At 50.2% G+C, this 17,889-nt stretch overlaps 3 protein-coding genes and 1 non-coding gene across 12 annotated transcripts; 2 read left to right on the plus strand and 2 right to left on the minus strand.

Annotated features, from left to right (window-relative positions):
* Positions 1-8: 8 nt before the first annotated feature.
* atn1 (atrophin 1) lies at positions 9-8,955 on the plus strand. 8 transcript variants are annotated; one of them, XM_060065032.1, is made up of 8 exons: positions 13-249; positions 738-857; positions 1,179-4,462; positions 4,806-5,034; positions 5,341-7,006; positions 7,220-7,363; positions 7,566-7,746; positions 8,163-8,955. In XM_060065032.1, exons 1-8 carry the CDS (start codon positions 148-150, stop codon positions 8,194-8,196), a joined length of 5,760 nt encoding a protein of 1,919 aa, XP_059921015.1. In that variant the 5' UTR covers positions 13-147; the 3' UTR covers positions 8,197-8,955. The 8 variants fall into 8 exon arrangements, 7 of the variants coding, with proteins under 7 accessions (XP_059921016.1, XP_059921015.1, XP_059921013.1 ...); XM_060065030.1 differs by having other exon boundaries at positions 7,223-7,387; XM_060065028.1 differs by having other exon boundaries at positions 14-249; positions 7,220-7,387.
* Positions 8,956-10,625: 1,670 nt separating this feature from the next.
* On the minus strand, positions 10,626-11,955 carry LOC132467648 (zinc finger protein 674-like). 2 transcript variants are annotated; one of them, XM_060065104.1, is made up of 2 exons: positions 11,680-11,955; positions 10,626-11,408 (listed from the first exon to the last, which is right to left on the minus strand). In XM_060065104.1, exons 1-2 carry the CDS (start codon positions 11,843-11,845, stop codon positions 10,873-10,875), a joined length of 702 nt encoding a protein of 233 aa, XP_059921087.1. In that variant the 5' UTR covers positions 11,846-11,955; the 3' UTR covers positions 10,626-10,872. The 2 variants fall into 2 exon arrangements, with proteins under 2 accessions (XP_059921087.1, XP_059921086.1); XM_060065103.1 differs by having other exon boundaries at positions 10,626-11,495; positions 11,680-11,953.
* A 1,003-nt stretch (positions 11,956-12,958) lies between these two features.
* tpi1b (triosephosphate isomerase 1b) lies at positions 12,959-17,151 on the minus strand. Its single transcript, XM_060065108.1, has 7 exons — positions 16,942-17,151; positions 15,504-15,627; positions 15,319-15,403; positions 14,723-14,855; positions 14,139-14,224; positions 13,863-13,950; positions 12,959-13,637 (listed from the first exon to the last, which is right to left on the minus strand). The coding sequence occupies exons 1-7, from the start codon at positions 17,048-17,050 to the stop codon at positions 13,519-13,521; spliced, it is 744 nt and encodes a 247-aa protein (XP_059921091.1). The 5' UTR covers positions 17,051-17,151; the 3' UTR covers positions 12,959-13,518.
* Positions 17,152-17,713: 562 nt separating this feature from the next.
* Positions 17,714-17,767, plus strand: LOC132468430 (U7 small nuclear RNA). The gene has a single exon (XR_009528224.1). It is a non-coding gene; the product is annotated as a U7 small nuclear RNA (small nuclear RNA).
* Positions 17,768-17,889: the final 122 nt, after the last annotated feature.

Genomic DNA, 17,889 nt, shown 5'->3' on the forward strand with positions numbered 1-17,889 from the left:
TCCCTCTCTCTCTCTCTCTCTCTCTCTCTCTCTCTCTCTCTCTCTCTCTCTCTCTCTCCCTCTCTCTCTCTCTCTCTCTCTCCCTCTCTCTCTCTCTCTCACTCTCTCTCTCTCTCTCACTCTCTCTCTCTCTCTCTCTGTATTCAGATGCCCATGCGTAGTGGGCGCAGGCGGGGGGGCAGTGAGGAGCGGAGGGGCCGGCGCCCGCACGCCAGCCCACCTCGCCCCGAACGCAACGACAGGCCGCCGGTCAGTGCATTCTTTCTGTTCATTTTCCCCCTTTTTTTCCGACAGAGTTTGTGTTTGTGTGTGTGTGTGTGTGTGTGTGTGTGTGTGTGTGTGTGTGTGTATGTGTGTCGTCCGTGGATATTTGTCTTTGTATGCGTCTGTTCTTGTGTGTGTGTGTCTGTCTGTCTGTCTGTCTATGTGGGTCTGTGCGTGTGTTATCTGTATGCCATGGCATTGATAATCAACGACTTTGGAGTGTTTTTTTTATGTCTGTTGTCCTTGTGTGAGTCGTTGCCATGGTTTCAAGTGTCTGTTTGTTCACAAACCATCAGTCACTTTAAAACTGTGATATTTTTTGCATTTGAATCCTTTCAACATTTTACTGTCTGTGCTGTGTGTTGCGTTTTTCTAAATCTGTTATATTCTCAAAACCTGTACAGTATATAAACACTAGGCATGGTGTAGATTAAACATAATCTCAAATAATTGTAACTTCTGTGGGTTTGTAGCAGCGTGCCGCTGTGGAGGAATTGTCTGGAAACCGCTTTGATCGCAGATCGCAAGGCCATGATTCATCAGAGAGTGAGGGGGAGGAGCTGGTCTCACCACCCAAAAGACAGAAAGTTCAGGTTGGCTGAATTTCACTACAGATACTAATCTATACATATATTATATTATTATATACAATTTAATATACAATATTATTATATCATGTGATGTATTATGTATTTATGAATAAATATATAGACATTGAATCTGTTTGTTATTTTTCTAAATGTATTCAGACAAATATAATAGTGTATAATAGTATATAATGTATTTTTATCACGCATATATATTTATAAAACACGCTTTTTTAATCATTAATATTATTATAAATATTATTATTATTAGAATTATATTGATCAGGTATAGATTAACCTTACTTGCAAATGATCCTTCCTTGTCAGGATGCGGCCTCCACCCCAAATCCCCCCACCTCAACACGCACGGCCGACAGCTCTGCCCCTTCCACGGTCCCCCCTCCAACCTCTGTTGCCAGCCAAGCTCGAGAGAGTGACAACGAAGACGGCCAATCCCAGGGCAGCAGGAGTTCAGTTGTAGGGAGCCTGGCCAATAGCAGCAGTAGTTTGAGCAGTGGGCGGGACATAGATCAGGACAATCGCTCCTCATCCCCGAGTCTCTCTGCTTCCCCCCTGGGCAGCCTGGACTCTGATTCGGATGGCCCAGAATCACCAAAGCAAGGAGAGAGGGAGAGAGAGAAAGGAAAAGAGGGAGGAGTGGGGAAGTCAGCAGGAGACGAGCGGAGAACAAGCCGAGAGGGAAGAGGGGAGGATTCCTGTGGAGACGGAGAAAAGAGGGATGGAGAGGGCAGAACAGAGGACGGCTCCTCCTTCAAACCCCCGTCCACCCCTTGCTCCTCCTCCCCTCTGACCCCCTCTCTCCGGGGTTCATCGGACGCCAGCGGCGACGGCGGCGGCGGCGGCGGTGGCGGCGGCGGCGGCGGCGGGAGGAAGAACTACTTCTCCCTGGACTCCAAGCTGGTGTGCAAGGTGGAGTACGGCGGTTCGGGGGCCGGCGACACTCCGCACGGCCCCGGCCGCACGAACTCCAAAGGCACCGCGCAGTGTGTGAACAAGGCCGCCGTCTCCGGGGGCGACTATCCCCACGGCAACCCCAACATTCCACACGCGCTCCCCCAGCCCCTGCCACCCCCGCCGGCCCTGAAGCCCCTGGAGCTGGGCGGGGCGCAGAACCTGCCCGCGGAGGTGAAGGTGGAGAGGGAGAAGCTGGAGAAGGCCGACAAGCCGGGCGACAAGGCCCAGACTAATCCTCCATCTTTGTTGCCACAGTCGGGCCCCCAGCCCCAGCCCCAGCCTTCCCCCCACCCACACCACTACAGCTCCACCAGCTGGCAGGGTGGCACGGCCACCGGTTGCCAGGGGAGCTGGGGCTACGCCCGTTACCCTGGCAACCACCACCCACACCAGCCGCAGCACCAACCCCCAGTGCAGCAGCAGCAACTCCCCTCTGTCTACAACCCCCCGTCCTCTCGCCACTCCTCCTCCCATCCCTCCTACCTCCCCCACCCTCACGCCCACCCCCACAGGGAGTACCTTCCCAGGTACGCCGGTGGGGGAGGAGACCGGGAGAGGGGGGCCGCAGGAGAGAGGGAGCGGGGAGTGAGGGGCGATTGCGGGGGCAGAGAGATCAACAGGGAGTTTGCTGCTCCGCTAAGCAACAGCGGTAACAGCAGCAGCAGTGGTGGTGGTGGTGGAGGTGGTGGTGGAGGTGGAGGTGGTGGTGGTAGCGGTGGTGGTGGGGGCGGCAACTGCGCAACCACTTGTGGTGGAGGAATGGGCGGGGCCAATGGCATCGCAGGCAGGGAGTTTGGGAGCATGTCGGTGGCTCAGAACCGGGAGTTTCAAGGTCCTGGGAGAGACTTGCCCAACCTGGGCCCCGGGGGGAGAGACAACATGGGCCCCGGGGGGAGAGAAGGGCCCAACATGGGCCCCGGAGGGAGAGAAGGGCCCAACATGGGCCCAGGAGGGAGAGAAGGGCCCAACATGGGCCCCGGAGGGAGAGAAGGGCCCAATATGGGCCCAGGAGGGAGGGAAAGCATGGGCCCCGGGGGGAGGGACGGGCCCAACATGGGCCCCGGGGGGAGAGACAACATGGGCCCCGGGGGGAGAGACAACATGGGCCCCGGGGGGAGGGACAACATGGGCCCCGGGGGGAGGGACAACATGGGCCCCGGGGGGAGGGACAACATGGGCCCCGGGGGGAGGGACTTTGGGCCAGCCTTCAGAGACAGAGACAGAGAGCGGGACCGAGATGGGGGAAAGGAGTTTCCTCCATCCAATCAGAACCAGAATAGAGACTTTGGCCCCAACGGAGCCGGAGGGGGCCATCCCAGAGAGAAAGAAGGGGGCCGCTGGGGTGAATTTGGAGGCCAGACTAGAGAGGCGGGAGGCAGCAACAACAACAACAACAACCCAAACAACAACTCTGTTTCCCAGGGCAACCCCCCGGGCTCCGCCACGGGGCTCCCTGTGGCCCCCATGCTGAACCGGGACCCGCCGGCGTCCCCCCAGACCAACCCCAGCCACCCCCCTCATGGCCCCATGCCCCCACAGCCCCACCCACACCCCTCCAACCCCTCCGGCCGGGACTACCCCCCCACCTTAGACCAGGCCCAGATCGGGGCGGACCGCGGGGGAGAGCACTTCCACAGAGACTACCCCCCGGGGAAGGACTACCCTGCAGGCGGCCCCACCCCTGGGGGCCCCAACAGAGAGTACCTCAGCTCCCCGGGGATAGCGCCCAACCTTGGGCGAGAGTACTCGGGGCCGGAGAGGGGCCCGCACTCCCACCCCCACCCACCCCACCCCCACTACCAGCCGGGGCCCCGGGACAGAGAGCGAGACAGGGAGTCCAACCTGCGCGAATCGGCCCTGTACCAAAGGGGCGGCCCCAATCAACCCCCTGCGCTCTCTCCGTCCTCCTCCTCCTCCACCTCCTCCTCCAGCCACCACGGTCACCCTCCCAACGCCCCCTACCCTCCCCCCCCTCCCCCCCTCCCTCCTCAGCCCTCCCATGCCCAGCCCCTCCAGACGGGCTTGGGGCCCAACGCCCGCCCTCCACACTACCAGTCCTCCAACCAGACTCCGCCCACGCCGCTGTCCCCGCTGCCCAGCCCCAACACCAACCCCATGGGGGGCTTCCCGCCGTTCCCCCCCGGGTCCTCTGCGGGGTCAAACCTGCCGCTGGCCGGGCCAGGGGTGCCGGGCGGGCCCCCCTCCTGCTCCCCCAGCTGTCGCCCCTTCCACGGCACCCTGAACAGCCACCCTTCTTTCAGCGGGCCGTACCACGCCAACGGCAGCGCCGGGGGGAACATGGCCGGCGGCAACAGCAACATGCCCCCGAACAACAGCAGCACCAACTCCCAGTCGCTCTCGCCGCAAAACGCTTCCAAGGGTCCTCCGTTGCTCAGCAACCTGGGCAACAACAACAACAGCAACAGCAGCAGCACGGCGTCAGGCCCCACCTCCAGCTCTTCCCATCCCGCGGAGGGGCACGCCGACGCCGCCACGGGCCAGCTCCCCGCGCCCGTCATCAAGGAGGAACCCATCGAGGAGAGGGAGGAGAGTGTGAGCCCGCCTCCGGTGCTGAGAAGCCCCTCCCCCGAGCCCAAGCAAGTGGACATCCCCATCCACGCCAGCCAATCAGCACGGTAACACAACAAGGATCACAACATTTTGTCTTTCTGTTCTTGCTTTACTATTGGGAACCGTTTTAAAGCATATTTAATAACAATATGAATGCATTACATTACGTGTCTGTGTGTGTGTGTGTGTGTGTGTGTGTGTGTGTGTGTGTGTGTGTGTGTGTGTGTGTGTGTGTGTGTGTGTGTGTGTGTGTGCGTATGTGTGTGGGTCTGCACCTGATCCACTACCACACGTGGTGGTTAGTATTACATCATGGCAAAGTGTAGTCAGGTGGGCCATGATAACGGGGACGATGATAATAATTATACTAATTACGGAGGTGTGTTGTGGCGGGGCCGGCGTTCCCAGGTTCCACCGAGTCCTTGACCGCGGCAGTGGAAACTCCTGCGCCCGCAGCGACGTCCTCTTCGTCCCCCTCGACGGCTCCAAGCTGTGGAAGAAGAGGAACGACATGATCGAGAGGGCCCGCAGAGAGGTGGAGCAGAGGGCGAGAGACCTGAGGGAGAAAGAGAGGGAACGAGAGAGAGAGCGGGAGCGGGAGAGAGAGTTAGAGAGGCACTTACAGGTATATCACATGGTGTGTGGAATATCCCTTAACACTTACAACGCCCAATCTTCGTGTGTCGTATTTATTTGATCTTTGTTATATTTCACATGTTGCCATCTTTGTACATATACACAGAAATAGCCATTTGTACAATAACTAGTACCACATACATTCTATACAAAGCAATGCTTTGCAGTTAGCAACAAAACAGTAGAGGATCTTCAGCGTTGAAGAGAATAGATAGTAAAATAATTTTTTTATGAATAATTATGATTGATAATTGATACATGGTGCCGATATGTGACTGTATTGTTGTCTCTGTTTCTGGCCGTGCAGCAGCAGAAAGACATCAACAACAGCGCTGCGGGCCGACAGGGATCCTCCCTCTTCTTCCCCTCTTCCTCCTCCATGATACTGGACCCTTCGTCCTCGTCCGCCTCCTCTTCGGTCACCCAGTCCCACGCTATGTCCCACGCCCAGCATCACCACGCCCACCCTCACGCCCACCTCCACCCCTCGCACCCCCTCCACCAGTCCCTCTCCCACTCCCTCCCCCACTCCCTCCTCCTTCCATCCATGGGCGGGGGATCGGCGGTGGTTGGCGGCCAGGGGGCCTTGGGCATGGGGTTAGGGGGTCCTTATCTGGGCCCTGACACCCCAGCACTAAGAACCCTGAGTGAGTACGCTCGCCCCCATGCCATGTCCCCCCTGGGGGCAGCGAGTCGTGCTCAAGCCCACCACCCGCACGTTCACCACGGCCACCCGCACGTCCATCCCTCCTTCTTCCTCCCCCAGTTCCAGAACCACGCCCTGGCCCACCCCCACCACATGCCCGCCGACGCCGCCACGGCGGCCGCCATCCTGGGCTTCCTGTACGGGGGCGGCCTGGAGGGCCAGGGTCACCCGGGGGTCGGCCCGGGACACGGCGGGATGGGGGCGGCGGGGTTGGGCGGGATGGGCTTCCCCCACGCGGTGGCGGCGCACCGCGACCGCATGAAGCAAGGGTACGAGTTCAAGAGCGAGGACAGGATGTACCAGCCGGGCTCCATGTCTGACCAGACCGCTCTGGCCCTCGCTCACTCCCACTCGCACGCCCACGCCCACGCACACGCCCACGCACACGCCCACGCACACTCCCTCCTCCTCGGGGGAGGCGGAGGGGGAGGCAACGAGGTGTCCCTCTACGGCACCCCCCCTCCCTCGGCACAGCCCGGCCCCCCCCACCACCAGAGTCCAACTATGGCCCAGATGACCCGACCCCCCCACCCTCCCCCACCTCAGGCCCACTCCAACCCCCCCACCCCCTCCCTGATGCCTCCGTCCCTGCCCTCTCACCCGCCTTCTGCCCCCAACAATGCACCCCCACCCCCGGGGGGGCCCACCACGACAGCCCCGAGTAACCCTCCCCCTGCACCGATCTCCTCCGCCTCCTCCTCCAACCCCACCTCCTCCCTCCACCACCCAGCGCCTCACGCCTCCTTCCCCAGCTCCCTGCCCTCCCACCCCCCCCCGGCCCCTGCACCGTCAGCAGCCCCCGAGCCTTATGCCCCCACCACCCGCTCACCCCCCTCCAACGAGAGGGACCGCAGCGTGGACAGAGAGAGGGACAGGGATAGGGAAAGAGGGGGCTTGCCTGCCCCGGGCGAGAGAGAGCGAGAAAGAGAACGAGAGCGAGAAAGAGAGCGAGAACGAGAGCGAGAGCGAGAGAGAGAGCGAGAGCGAGAGCGAGACAGAGAGCGAGACAGAGATCGAGACCGAGAGCGCGAGAGGGATCGAGAGAGGGAAAGGGAAAGAGAGCGAGGAGGAAGTGGAGGTAGCGGCGGCGGCGGAGGCGGAAGTGGAGGGGGAACAGGGGGGGGAGGCGGAGGAGGAGCAGCAGCAGGAGGAGGAGGAGGAGGTGGAGGGGAGAACCTGGGGCGTCTTCAGATGTTGAACGTGACCCCCCATCATCACCAGCACTCACACATCCACTCCCACCTCCACCTGCACCAGCAAGACACAGGTACCCGATGCTACTAACGAATCTGTCTTTCTATTTGAGCCGCAGCACTACATGAGTGCACACACACGAACAAACCCCATCACCACACTTGACTTGAATAGCCTCAGAGTGTTAACGTTACATCACAGCCCGTAACTACTAAATGTGCGTGTGTTTTCTCGCACTAGTTTTAAATATGTTCCTGTGTTTTCCTTCTACATCACTGGCATCCAGCAGCGGGCGGGGTTCACCCCCTGATGGACCCGTTGGCATCGGGGTCTCCGCTGGCACGTCTCCCCTACCCCGGTGCCACACTCGGCACCCCCATCCTGGCCCACCCCCTCACTGACAGCGAGGTCCTCCGCCAGCAGCTGTTCGGTGAGGAGAAGGCTCCTCGTCCATGTACTTGTTCAACTTCTTCCTACCATACATCTATAGTGATCCAACATGAATTGGACTAGCTCATCAATTATTGTTCCAATTTTTGAACGACACCATGATTATGATTAACCTGCACTGTCTGCTTGCCTTCTCTCCCGCCCTGTCTGTGTCTCTGCTCCACGCCGTTGTGGTGGGCCAGGTGCTCCGTTCCGTGACCTGCCCCAGCCCTCCTCTCTCAGCGGCCCGATGTCCGCAGCCCACCAGCTCCAGGCCATGCAGCAGGCCCAGAGCGCAGAGCTGCAGATTCAGAGACTGGCCCTGGAGCAGCAGTGGATCCATCACCACCACCACCACTCTCTTACCCAGGAGGAGTACTACAGGTACAGGGGCAACCAGTTGAATGTGTGTGTGTGTGTGTGTGTGTGTGTGTGTGTGTGTGTGTGTGTGTGTGTGTGTGTGTGTGTGTGTGTGTGTGTGTGTGTGTGTGTGTGTGTGTGTGTGTGTGTGTGTGTGTGTGTGTGTGTGTGTGTGTGTGTGTGTGTGTGTGTGTGTGTGTGTGTGTGTGTGTGCGCGTGTGTGTGTGCAGAAAACCTAATTATGGCTTCTACTGTGTGTGTGTGTGTGTGTCTGTGTCTGTGTGTGTGTGTTCATAAACATGTTACAACCGCTTAACCCATTTAAGGAGGATGTTAAAGTTGTAACATTTAGTATCAAGATGGGTTGACATGACAGAAGGCCTTGGACCTCTGACCTCTGCTCGACCTTGATGTATTTGTTATTTCTGTTGACCTTTCAGTCACCTGAAGAAAGAGAGTGACAAGAGCCTGTGAGGGGAGGGGCACCAGAGAGAGAACTGCAGAGAAAAAAACACTACAGTATGGTCTGGAACACAATGTCACAGAAGTACATGGGCACTGATAAACAAAGGGGACGAAGACAAAGATACCCCTGGACTTTTGGAGAACAAGGATTTATTGAAGGAAAGTGAATTATTGTAATGGAGTAAAAAGAGAGGGAGAGAGAGAAGGAGAGAGAAGGGAAAATGTTGCACACACTTAATGTTTTAACTGTCAAATGTCCAAGAGCCACACGAAAGCACTTCCCTGTGTATCTCCTTCTCTCCAGTTGTGTTTTTACATTGTGCTCTGTACAGTATATTAGGTGGGGCAGCAATAGTGACGTACAGTAAGTGTAAATTACCTTATGCCAGAAGGAATGTGTACATGAGTCTCTTTTCTGTCATTGCATGTAGCTAGGCACTTATTCTAAACTGGTGGAACTTTTGGCTCTATTTTTAGTATTCATCCCCTCTTTTGTATCCGAGGGGCATTCTATATGCATGAGACCAGCGATTTTAGTGTTCTATTATGTTTATTATGATCAACTGTATTGTTATTATGATTATTGATGTCCGTTTGTTGATAATTATATAATTAAATGAAAATATTATTTGTATTATTTTTTTTACATTTTCATGGTATGGCTGTCATTTTTGAGTTCTTTTTTTTTAATTTCCAACTTAAACTTGTGAAACAAGATGCAAACAAAGACAAAAAAATTTGAAAATAAATTATAATCTTTTTGCTAAACACTTCGCCCCTCCTTCTTATCCTTCAACCCCCCCGCCCCAAACCCCACACACCCTTCTCGTCCACATACATTCAGACTTGCCCTTTCTTTCTCTTTGTTTTATACAAGTCACTCATGCACAAAGCATATCAAATTCCTGCTTCTTCTCCCCCTCCCCCCTCTCTTCCAAACTCCCCCTCCCTCTCTGGGTGAGTGTGGCTAATGGGAGACACATGGGATGGGGAGAGCACACCGCCAGCGAGCCGCGGTGCTCCAATGCACACCAGCCGTCCCAAAGAGCTAGCATTCCATACCATACTGTAAAAGTAGGGGTGGGGGGGGTGGAGGCAGAGAGAGGAGAAATGAAAGGATAGAGAGAGAAGGAGTTGAAAGAGTGTGATTTACACATGCTGTTGAGCGCTCAGGGCTGTGTGTGTGTGTGTGTGTGTGTGTGTGTGTGTGTGTGTGTGTGTGTGTGTGTGTGTGTGTGTGTGTCTGTGTGTGTGTGTCTGTGTCTCTGTGTGTGAGAGGGCATGTGTGTGTGTGTGTGTCCTCTCTGTGGCCCGTGCATTCCACCTTCTGCCTAGATACAGGCCTGAAGTGGAGATTAACCATGGACTTTTAAGGGCCACGCCACAGTCTGGCTGCAGCGCTCTCATTACCCGTCATAATCATATATCCTCAGGTCCTGTGCCCTCATCTGTCAGCCACGGAGCCTTCAGAACGTTAGCCAATTAGCTAACTGTCATTAGGGCAATTTAAATGCTAATTAGCTGTGTTGTTAATTTGTTTAATTGGTTTGTGGTTTATTATACAAGCAAGACTCGTGTCTATCAGGGTTTAAAAACGTTTTCTGTATCCATTAACTTACACATAATATTATATACGGGACATGTTCAGGTTATAGTCAGGCCGGAGGTTTCTTTTTTCCATGCTGTTGAAAGTCACCTTGAATAAGTGTGTCAACATAATGTAAAGTAGCGAGATAAATCTAATTTTACCCTCTGGTGACAGTACATCTGGGAGATATTCTTAGCAGTCCATCAGTCATTTGCTGGGTGAGGGGGACAGTGCCAGAGTTATGGATGATAAATGGGGGTATACCTTGTGTTAGCTCTGGCCCCTGCTTTATATCACTGCCCAGTGACATTTATCACAAGTTTTCATGTTTATATCCATTGAAATGCAGCTAGATTGTTAATATTGTTATTGGGATCTGTGAGTGCTTGCCTTTCTTGCAGTACATGAGAAAAAGTCGACGTATAACCAACAATAGCCCCCATGATCTGTCTATTGAACGGTGGCACATGCAGCCAACTACAGAATGGATACCCGGATGTGGTATCAAATTACACCACATATGGATAAACTGATATATTATTCATTATTGAATGAGAATTGGTATTTCTTTGGGGTAAACGTTGGCGATAGAAAGCTGCCTTAATACGATAATGTGAATGAACTGCTGCTTTTATATAGTGACTGCCCTCTGCTGGAGTAAATGGCGTCCATTCCCCATCCTATTCGGATTTACAAAGATTCCAATTCCGAAGCATCATTTGATGCATTCAGTGTAAACACTGAAGGAATCCATACACGTGTTCCTACTTGTCTGTAACACTTTAATGTGTAGAATATCTGTAATAGAATAGAGCTTGAATTCTTTGGGGGAGAAATAAACGGATATCAATTATTGTGATCTGCAGTTGTGCAATATCTTTAAGTATACATATATTTTTTTACAATGTCACACTTTGGAAATTATGAGGCATGCACATTCATAACAAATAGAGGACATGTGAACCAATGCAACACAGCGAGTTCAGTTGGACTTTTCACTCTTATAATAATGAATTTACAACACAGGCCTGTAGGACAGCTAAAGCCATTCCACCGTGCACATTAAACAGCGTACTCAGTCTTAACAATACACTCATTCATACAGGCATATTTTCTCTCTTGTGTATACACCGCATGTGCCTGCCAAGGGACTCCATCCATTTGAAAGACTTTCCACAGTAATTACATATAAAGTGTTTCCCTTCGGTGTGTATAGTCTGGTGTCTGTTCAGCGCGCTTGTGGTTATAAAGGTTTTTCGACATATATCACATCTGTACGGTCTCTCCCCTGTGTGTGTCCTGATGTGCGCGGCCAGGTGGGAGCAGTTGCTGAAACGTTTTTCACACACAGAACAACAATACGGCCTGTCTTTGTTTTCCTCGCCGTTGTTTTGGTAGGGGTGGAACGGCAACACGGCATCTTGCAGATTATTTTTCAGACTGGAGGGGGACGAGATAAAATCTTTGATGTCCGAATCCAGCCCGTCCAGCTGCTCCTCGTCGGGGCTCATCCAGAACTCTCTATGCGTTGCCTTCTGCTGTTCCTTCTTGACCAGCAGCGAAGGCTCCGGCTGCTCCTGCTCCATACTGCTGCCCTCATCCGTCTCGCAGTGCGGCGTCTCGGAGGCCTCCACTGCAGGGACAGGGGGGATTGATTGATGGTGCGGCTGCTGATGGGTGTGCAGTGGCTGTGTGACGGAGCACCTCTCCGTCCGAGGGACTGAAGGAGAGACAAAGGATCGGGTTCGCTTACATCAAATGACACACATAGGCTACACTGTAATACACACGCACGCGACAGTATAAAGAAGTATGCCAAACAAATAATAGTAAAATACATGTGCATGTGATATTTGTGGAAAAAAACACAAAAACAACAGCACACTGGATCGATTCAAACCGACCTGACTTCAGGATCTTGATTTGCATCCGCAGCCGACTGATCTCTAGGTCTTTGGAACGGCAGATCTCTTCCTTGTAATCAGATATAGTTTTTTCAACAGCCCCGAATATTTCCTCAGCTGCCGCAGTCAGTCTCGCATTTAGAAATACCCGAAGCGACTGCATCATGGTATTTTTCTTTTGCCGAAGATAAATTGCTTTCGGCGGTGCTCCGCGACGTATTCTTGCGACTCCTATGAACGTCACGCTTCACTTGTAAACACGGACGTGAGAATGCCACGCAAAGCGACCACAACGCGACGTGTTGCACTACCGCCACCTACTGGTATGGGGTGCAGATGTCAAGCTGTAGTTGTTTGGACTATAATAAATAGAAACTCGGGTATTTTAGAATTATATCGTCTTATCATGAAGTATTCCATCTTAACAATTCGATTTTGAAGTCGAGATAAATGAGTCAAATTGACTGCAATACAGCCAGGTATAATTGTCACAGAAACACTCAGAATAGACATAACATAATCCGGCAAGGAACAATCTTGATTTGCTAGTGGTCTTTTAAAATTGTCCTTGACTGTCTGGTGGCATCATTGAATGCATTTGCAAAACTATAAAAGATCTGACAGCACTGACTAATTCAATAGGTTCTGTCAACTCATATTTTACGTGGTTATTATTACCCACATATAGGCTTAAGTAACTGTGGAAGCTTTCATATTTTGACAATGCACAACTGAATGCCTTTATTAGGAATGGCTGTATAATCTTAATATTTGTAATGTGCTTGAAGGGTAAAAAGATTAGTCCCTCCCCTGTGATATGGGTCCCTGCCATGTCTGGTGTCATAGGATCCTCCTCAGTGTTCAGGCCCTGGATAAATATAGCAGGCCTATGACGGCTGCACTGCATGGCATTGTCTTCACAGGCCCTAGCATGTGTAATGGGACACCCACTCTTACGCCATTTACACTCACTGAGCACCCTCAACCAGTGCTAGCAAGACTCAAAATACAAAGTACAGATGCCCCATTGGCCATTATTTAAAGGAATAGGATCTAAATAGGATGGTGTGTGTTTGTGTGTGGAGGGGTACCTACGTGTATGCCTATGTGTCATAAATGTGCATGCACTTTTATGACCAAACAAATTTCCCAACTCCAGGATAATAAAGTATACTTTGACTTTGATGATTATACCTTTTCTAGAGGACACACAATGTAATGTATATAAAATGTTATCATTGGCAAATAAATGTAATAAGAACCAAACATGACCCATGAAACCAGTCTCTTAACTGTTTATTACAATGTTCTCAGTCTTCCCCTTCTACATCAAGGGCCGTAATACAATATGATTGACATTATGGGAAACCTCCCTCTTGGCCACACATCCCATACGGGAGGGGGACATCTAACGTATACGAGAAGAAAAGAAAACACATAGAGCATCACAATCAAATCAAATCAGATTGACAACAGCTCTGACACTGTAACCAAGTCCGTAAACTTTTCAAGTAGCATAATTGACGTTTTGCATTAAGGTCTAATTTTTGGGTGCAAAGCTATTGCCTGAGCCTGGTATTTATCATGCACAAGTGCACTTTCGTTAGACCAAACCAATTGTTTTCTCCAGTGCATTACAGTGCATGTTTCCACCTGCCCCTTATATTAACAACAAAATACCTAAACCAAAACTGGCGGGAATGACATCACAAACACTTAGTAGTATAAAGGGTGAGGAGAAGGTGGTGTTAAGTGAAAAGGGACTGAAACATGGTTATTCTGAAAGGAATAGGCCTCTCGTCTGGAGTTGGTCAAACCGCCGAAGCCGTGTTTGGAAGTCTAGACGTTGGCATTGATGATCTCAACAAACTCGGCCTTAAGGGAAGCTCCGCCCACGAGGAAGCCATCAACGTCCTTCTGGGAGGCCAGCTCCTTGCAGGTGCTGCCGGTCACGGAGCCTGAGGTTGAAGAAATATTACAAAGTCGTTATGGAGCCGGCACAGTGAGTGAACCAGTGACAGTTATATACAATTTTATTAAAGGATTCAGGAGTAATAATTCCTTTGTACTGGCCATACAAAGCAATAAAGTCTCAAATAAATTGTAATGGGAAATTTCAAAACAGAAATATTCTCTCCACTAAAACAACCAACGAAACATGATTCAATGCGTGGGATGCTCACCTCCATAGATGATCCTGACAGAGTTAGCCACTGCCTCCGACACGTTGGTCTTCATCCACGCCCTCAGTTTGTCATGGACCTCCTGAGCCTGAGGGGCAGCGAGATACAGACAGCAGAGAGAGAGATACAGAGAGATACAGACAGAGACAGAGACAGAGACAGAGACAGAGACAGAGACAGAGACAGAGACAGAGACAGAGACAGAGACAGGATGAGAGAAAGTGATGGATAATGGAGAGCTACAGGTCTGGTTCAACTGATCCATTGGACCTCTACCTGTGCAGGGGAGGCGGTCTTGCCGGTTCCGATGGCCCACACGGGCTCATAGGCGAGCACAACCTTGCTCCAGTCCTTGACATTGTCTAGAAAAAGACAATTACAAATCAAAAAGGATATTTTAATAAGGTACTTGAAAGCTTTCTTAAGGGCACTGTAGGCAAGATTTAAGATCTATTGTAATTTGTAAAACTGGCACAGCCATCCATCAGCTTTTAGCGATTGAAATGTTTTGAGTCTGATCTGTTTCGAGTTGACTGCGCCTGCCTCCGTTTCCAATTTAGATTTGAGACGGCTCCAGGCTCTTTTCTGACCATTCAGGGCATCCCTTTCCTGATTGGTTTGGGGAATTAATCTTGCCTTTCAATCACAGGTGTGTAAAATGTAGTGCAGAGAAAGTAGGGAGGGAGCAGAGAGGTTGGCTCCCCCTCCCTCCCTCCCTCCCTCCCTCCCTCTCCCTCCCCCTCCCTAATGATTCGTTAACCAGACACATAATATTACGCTTATTACAACAATAAAACACAATTTTATCCTCATTCCAAGTAGATTTTCATGAGAGATATTGATATAGAAGGCAGAAGTACCTGCGATGACTTTGGTCTGAGCAAACACAACCTTCTCTGTGATGCCAGCCTCCCTCTCGTCCAGCTTTTCCCCGATGCAGGCAATCACACCCAGGCCGTTCTCCAGAGCGTGGGCCGTCTTCTGGCCAATGAGCTGTCACCAAACGGAGGTAAACTTGGATGTAAGCGTGTAATCTAGAGTATTAACAGTCAATATTGCAGCACAACACATTTGAAAAACGTGTGTAAAGACGCATTCAGCCAAGGTTCCTATCTGCCTTTCCGTGAAAATCGACCAAAGTAAATCTGGGTTTTCAGATAATATAACTAAATAATGATAAATTGTTAAACAAAGTGAACAAATACACTTTGAGTAAAAACTCACGTAGCGTAAATGTGCTTTTCAACACTTCTAGATTGAGAGCAACAGACAATCATATCTTATAATTTTTCGCAACTGGCATTTCACCAATTTTTTTTTCACATTTGATGACTTTAATCAGTTGTGCGTCAGAAATGTAAGGGGCAGTAACAAAGTAATAGATGTATTGCTGGAGAAGTAATTGAAAAACCGTAACGGTAATAAGACTTGATAAGAAAAGATCACGAAGAGGTACCTCATCGCTCTCTCCGAACACGTGACGTCGCTCAGAGTGTCCCAGGATCACCCAGTTCACTCCAACATCCTTGATCATCGCAGGGCTGTAGATGCAATAAAACACACACGACCTCCATCAACACTTAATGCTTGATTTGCATAAAGATGGAGAGGGGTCGTTATCTCAAGATTCGTGGACCATACCTAATCTCCCCAGTGAAGGCACCCTTGGCCACTTTGTAGCAGTTCTGAGCAGCCACACCAAGCTTGGCGTCCATCTTGGATCTGACAAAATCCAGGTAGATGGCTGGTGATCCGCACACAACCTCTGGAAGTTCAATGGGCAAGAAGACAGTCCTTGAGGATGCATGATGGTATTTAATATGGTGTTTAAAGAAGGGTTGAGCCCATTACCCATGATTCTAATTGGGCTAAGCAACAAAGTTGCTCTGTACAGCAATCGAAAGAATTAAGCAACACACAAAGTATTTGACAGACAGACAGACACACAGGCACACACACTGACACAAGCAAGGGGTAGTGGCTCAAGCAAAGAAAGAAAGCCATATCAGTCAGTACTGTATATTCTACAAAGTTCAAGTAGAATGAGAAAGTGAAATTCAAGAGGTAACCATATCTTGAAGAAACATACAGTTCTATATTAAACATCCAAAATATGGGCCAAGTAAAGGTCATATGGTCATATTCTCAGAGTTACGGAAGGTCTAAGTTCACCCTCTAAAGGTCTCTTGCACGACCCGCATACTGAAGCGGTCACGCAAAAGGCAGAGCACAAAGTTCAAAGGTCGATTACAGGATCAACTTTAAAGTCATGCACAGAGCAAACCCTGCCAGATTGTGAAATAGACCAAACGGAGTTTTAAAAATCAATGGAGTGATGGTGGTGAGGGAGGCTACAGTACGCGTATGGGCGACGTCATGAGGCCATATCCTGCGGGGCACTTGTATGGGGCGGATAGTGTAATAGAGCAAGGTTCAAGGATGTTGTGCCGTACATACTGCATTGTATGCTCTTAACACAATGCAGGTTTTTTAATATAATGGTTTACGTTGTGTACCAATAAATATAGTATTTATAGCTATCATTTCATAACGCAGAACGGACCGGAAATATGATAAATCACGGTGACCTTTTTTGTCCTCTGTCACTCCCACTGTCATACATTAAATACAATCCAGATCGCCTTTTCTTAGTATTTTAGCTTTCAATGTCAATTGCCAATCGCTATCAGCTGTTGGTTGCTTCATGGTCTACGTGCAGACCAAAACGCACGCCCACCGACAAGAATAGAAAACGATAAACCCAGTTTTGTCAATATACTGCATAATCGAAATGACATGAACACAATCAAGAATTAAAATAAGTCCAATCGAAAGATACTAATGAGTATGTCCGTCTCTACTATTGCATTTTTGAATGAATAAACATAATCGACAACTTCCCTTTTTGAAAACGTCCAACTTTGTGCAAAATACTAATAAACATAATTATAAGGTGACCGAGGAATGGTATACAATCGTAAACGATACATCGGCCTGACAATGATTGCACGATGAAAGAGTGCTGGTGGGAAGTGGATCAACTGGAAGCTCGATTAGCGAGCGTCACAGATGCACATACCGACATTGGCGTCCAGCTTGGCGGTGTTAAGGGTCTGGATGAGCTCGCCCAGGCTCTTCTTGTCGCCATTCATCTTCCAGTTTCCCCCGACGAAGAATTTCCTGCTCATGTTTGCGGTGTTTGGGGTCGGTTAGACTTAGAACGAACTTAAAGGGGTCACCGGGATGTACCTACGACCAGAAGCAATGAGACAGCGGGAGGGTGAGGGCGACGCACTGCATTTATTAACCCGCACCACTAAACCCCTCCTCTCGTCTGCTCCCATCGTTCTCCATTGGTTCACTGGGACACGCCGGGCTCTGACAGGGCAGGGGGAAGAACAAAACGCTATTTGGAGGGTTCAGGTTGACGTTTGAAGACACCAACCACATCTAAAGTAAATTACATTTGTGGTTGCATATTTTTTACTCTGAAAGGCAGGGAGCACAGAGAAGAAGTAGAGTAGCACCGAGCCACCAGAGTGAAACCTGCGGATTCACCGTTTCTGGTTGGCTGTGAACACTACGCCTTCCTGCTTTCTGTGAAGCTGATTGGGAGGAGAGCAGTATCATTTGAATAACCAGCATGCAATTCACACAATTCAGTTTTTACTTAATATGTTATGCAACTATTAGCCATTGTACATACATTGAAATTGTGGATTGACTATATAATCTGGTATCATATTTACCTGAAAATATATACTGTATGTATCAATGCATCAAATATAGTAACACCGTAAGTGTATTTCGTATACATAATATACTTGTTCCCACAGACATACTCACTAGTCAGGAATTAGCTCTTTAATATTTATCAAGCAGACTTCTTTTAAAGAGAAGTCCCCTTGTTTGTGCAAAAAAAAAATACGATGTACAATTCTTAGTTGTATTACATTATATATTATATATGGTGTTACTACACTCTTATTGTTTATGTGCGGTAATGCTGGGATTTTTTTCGGTCCTC

This window comes from Gadus macrocephalus, chromosome 11, assembly GCF_031168955.1.
Source record: "Gadus macrocephalus chromosome 11, ASM3116895v1".
NCBI lineage: Eukaryota > Metazoa > Chordata > Actinopteri > Gadiformes > Gadidae > Gadus > Gadus macrocephalus.

Excerpts from the sequence above, each read along its gene's own strand:
- tpi1b (XM_060065108.1), bottom strand. The coding sequence starts at position 17,050 with ATGAGCAGGAAATTCTTCGTCGGGGGAAACTGGAAGATGAATGGCGAC. Across the intron at positions 15,628-16,941 it reads CAAGCTGGACGCCAATGTCG|AGGTTGTGTGCGGATCACCA; the intron begins GTATGTGCATCT and ends TTGAACTTCCAG. Across the intron at positions 13,638-13,862 it reads TGTCAGGATCATCTATGGAG|GCTCCGTGACCGGCAGCACC; the intron begins GTGAGCATCCCA and ends CTTCAACCTCAG.
- LOC132467648 (XM_060065103.1), bottom strand. The coding sequence starts at position 11,845 with ATGATGCAGTCGCTTCGGGTATTTCTAAATGCGAGACTGACTGCGGCA. Across the intron at positions 11,496-11,679 it reads AATCAAGATCCTGAAGTCAG|TCCCTCGGACGGAGAGGTGC; the intron begins GTCGGTTTGAAT and ends TCTCTCCTTCAG.
- atn1 (XM_060065028.1), top strand. The coding sequence starts at position 148 with ATGCCCATGCGTAGTGGGCGCAGGCGGGGGGGCAGTGAGGAGCGGAGG. Across the intron at positions 4,463-4,805 it reads CACGCCAGCCAATCAGCACG|GTTCCACCGAGTCCTTGACC; the intron begins GTAACACAACAA and ends CGGCGTTCCCAG. Across the intron at positions 5,035-5,340 it reads ACTTACAGGTATATCACATG|CAGCAGAAAGACATCAACAA; the intron begins GTGTGTGGAATA and ends CTGGCCGTGCAG.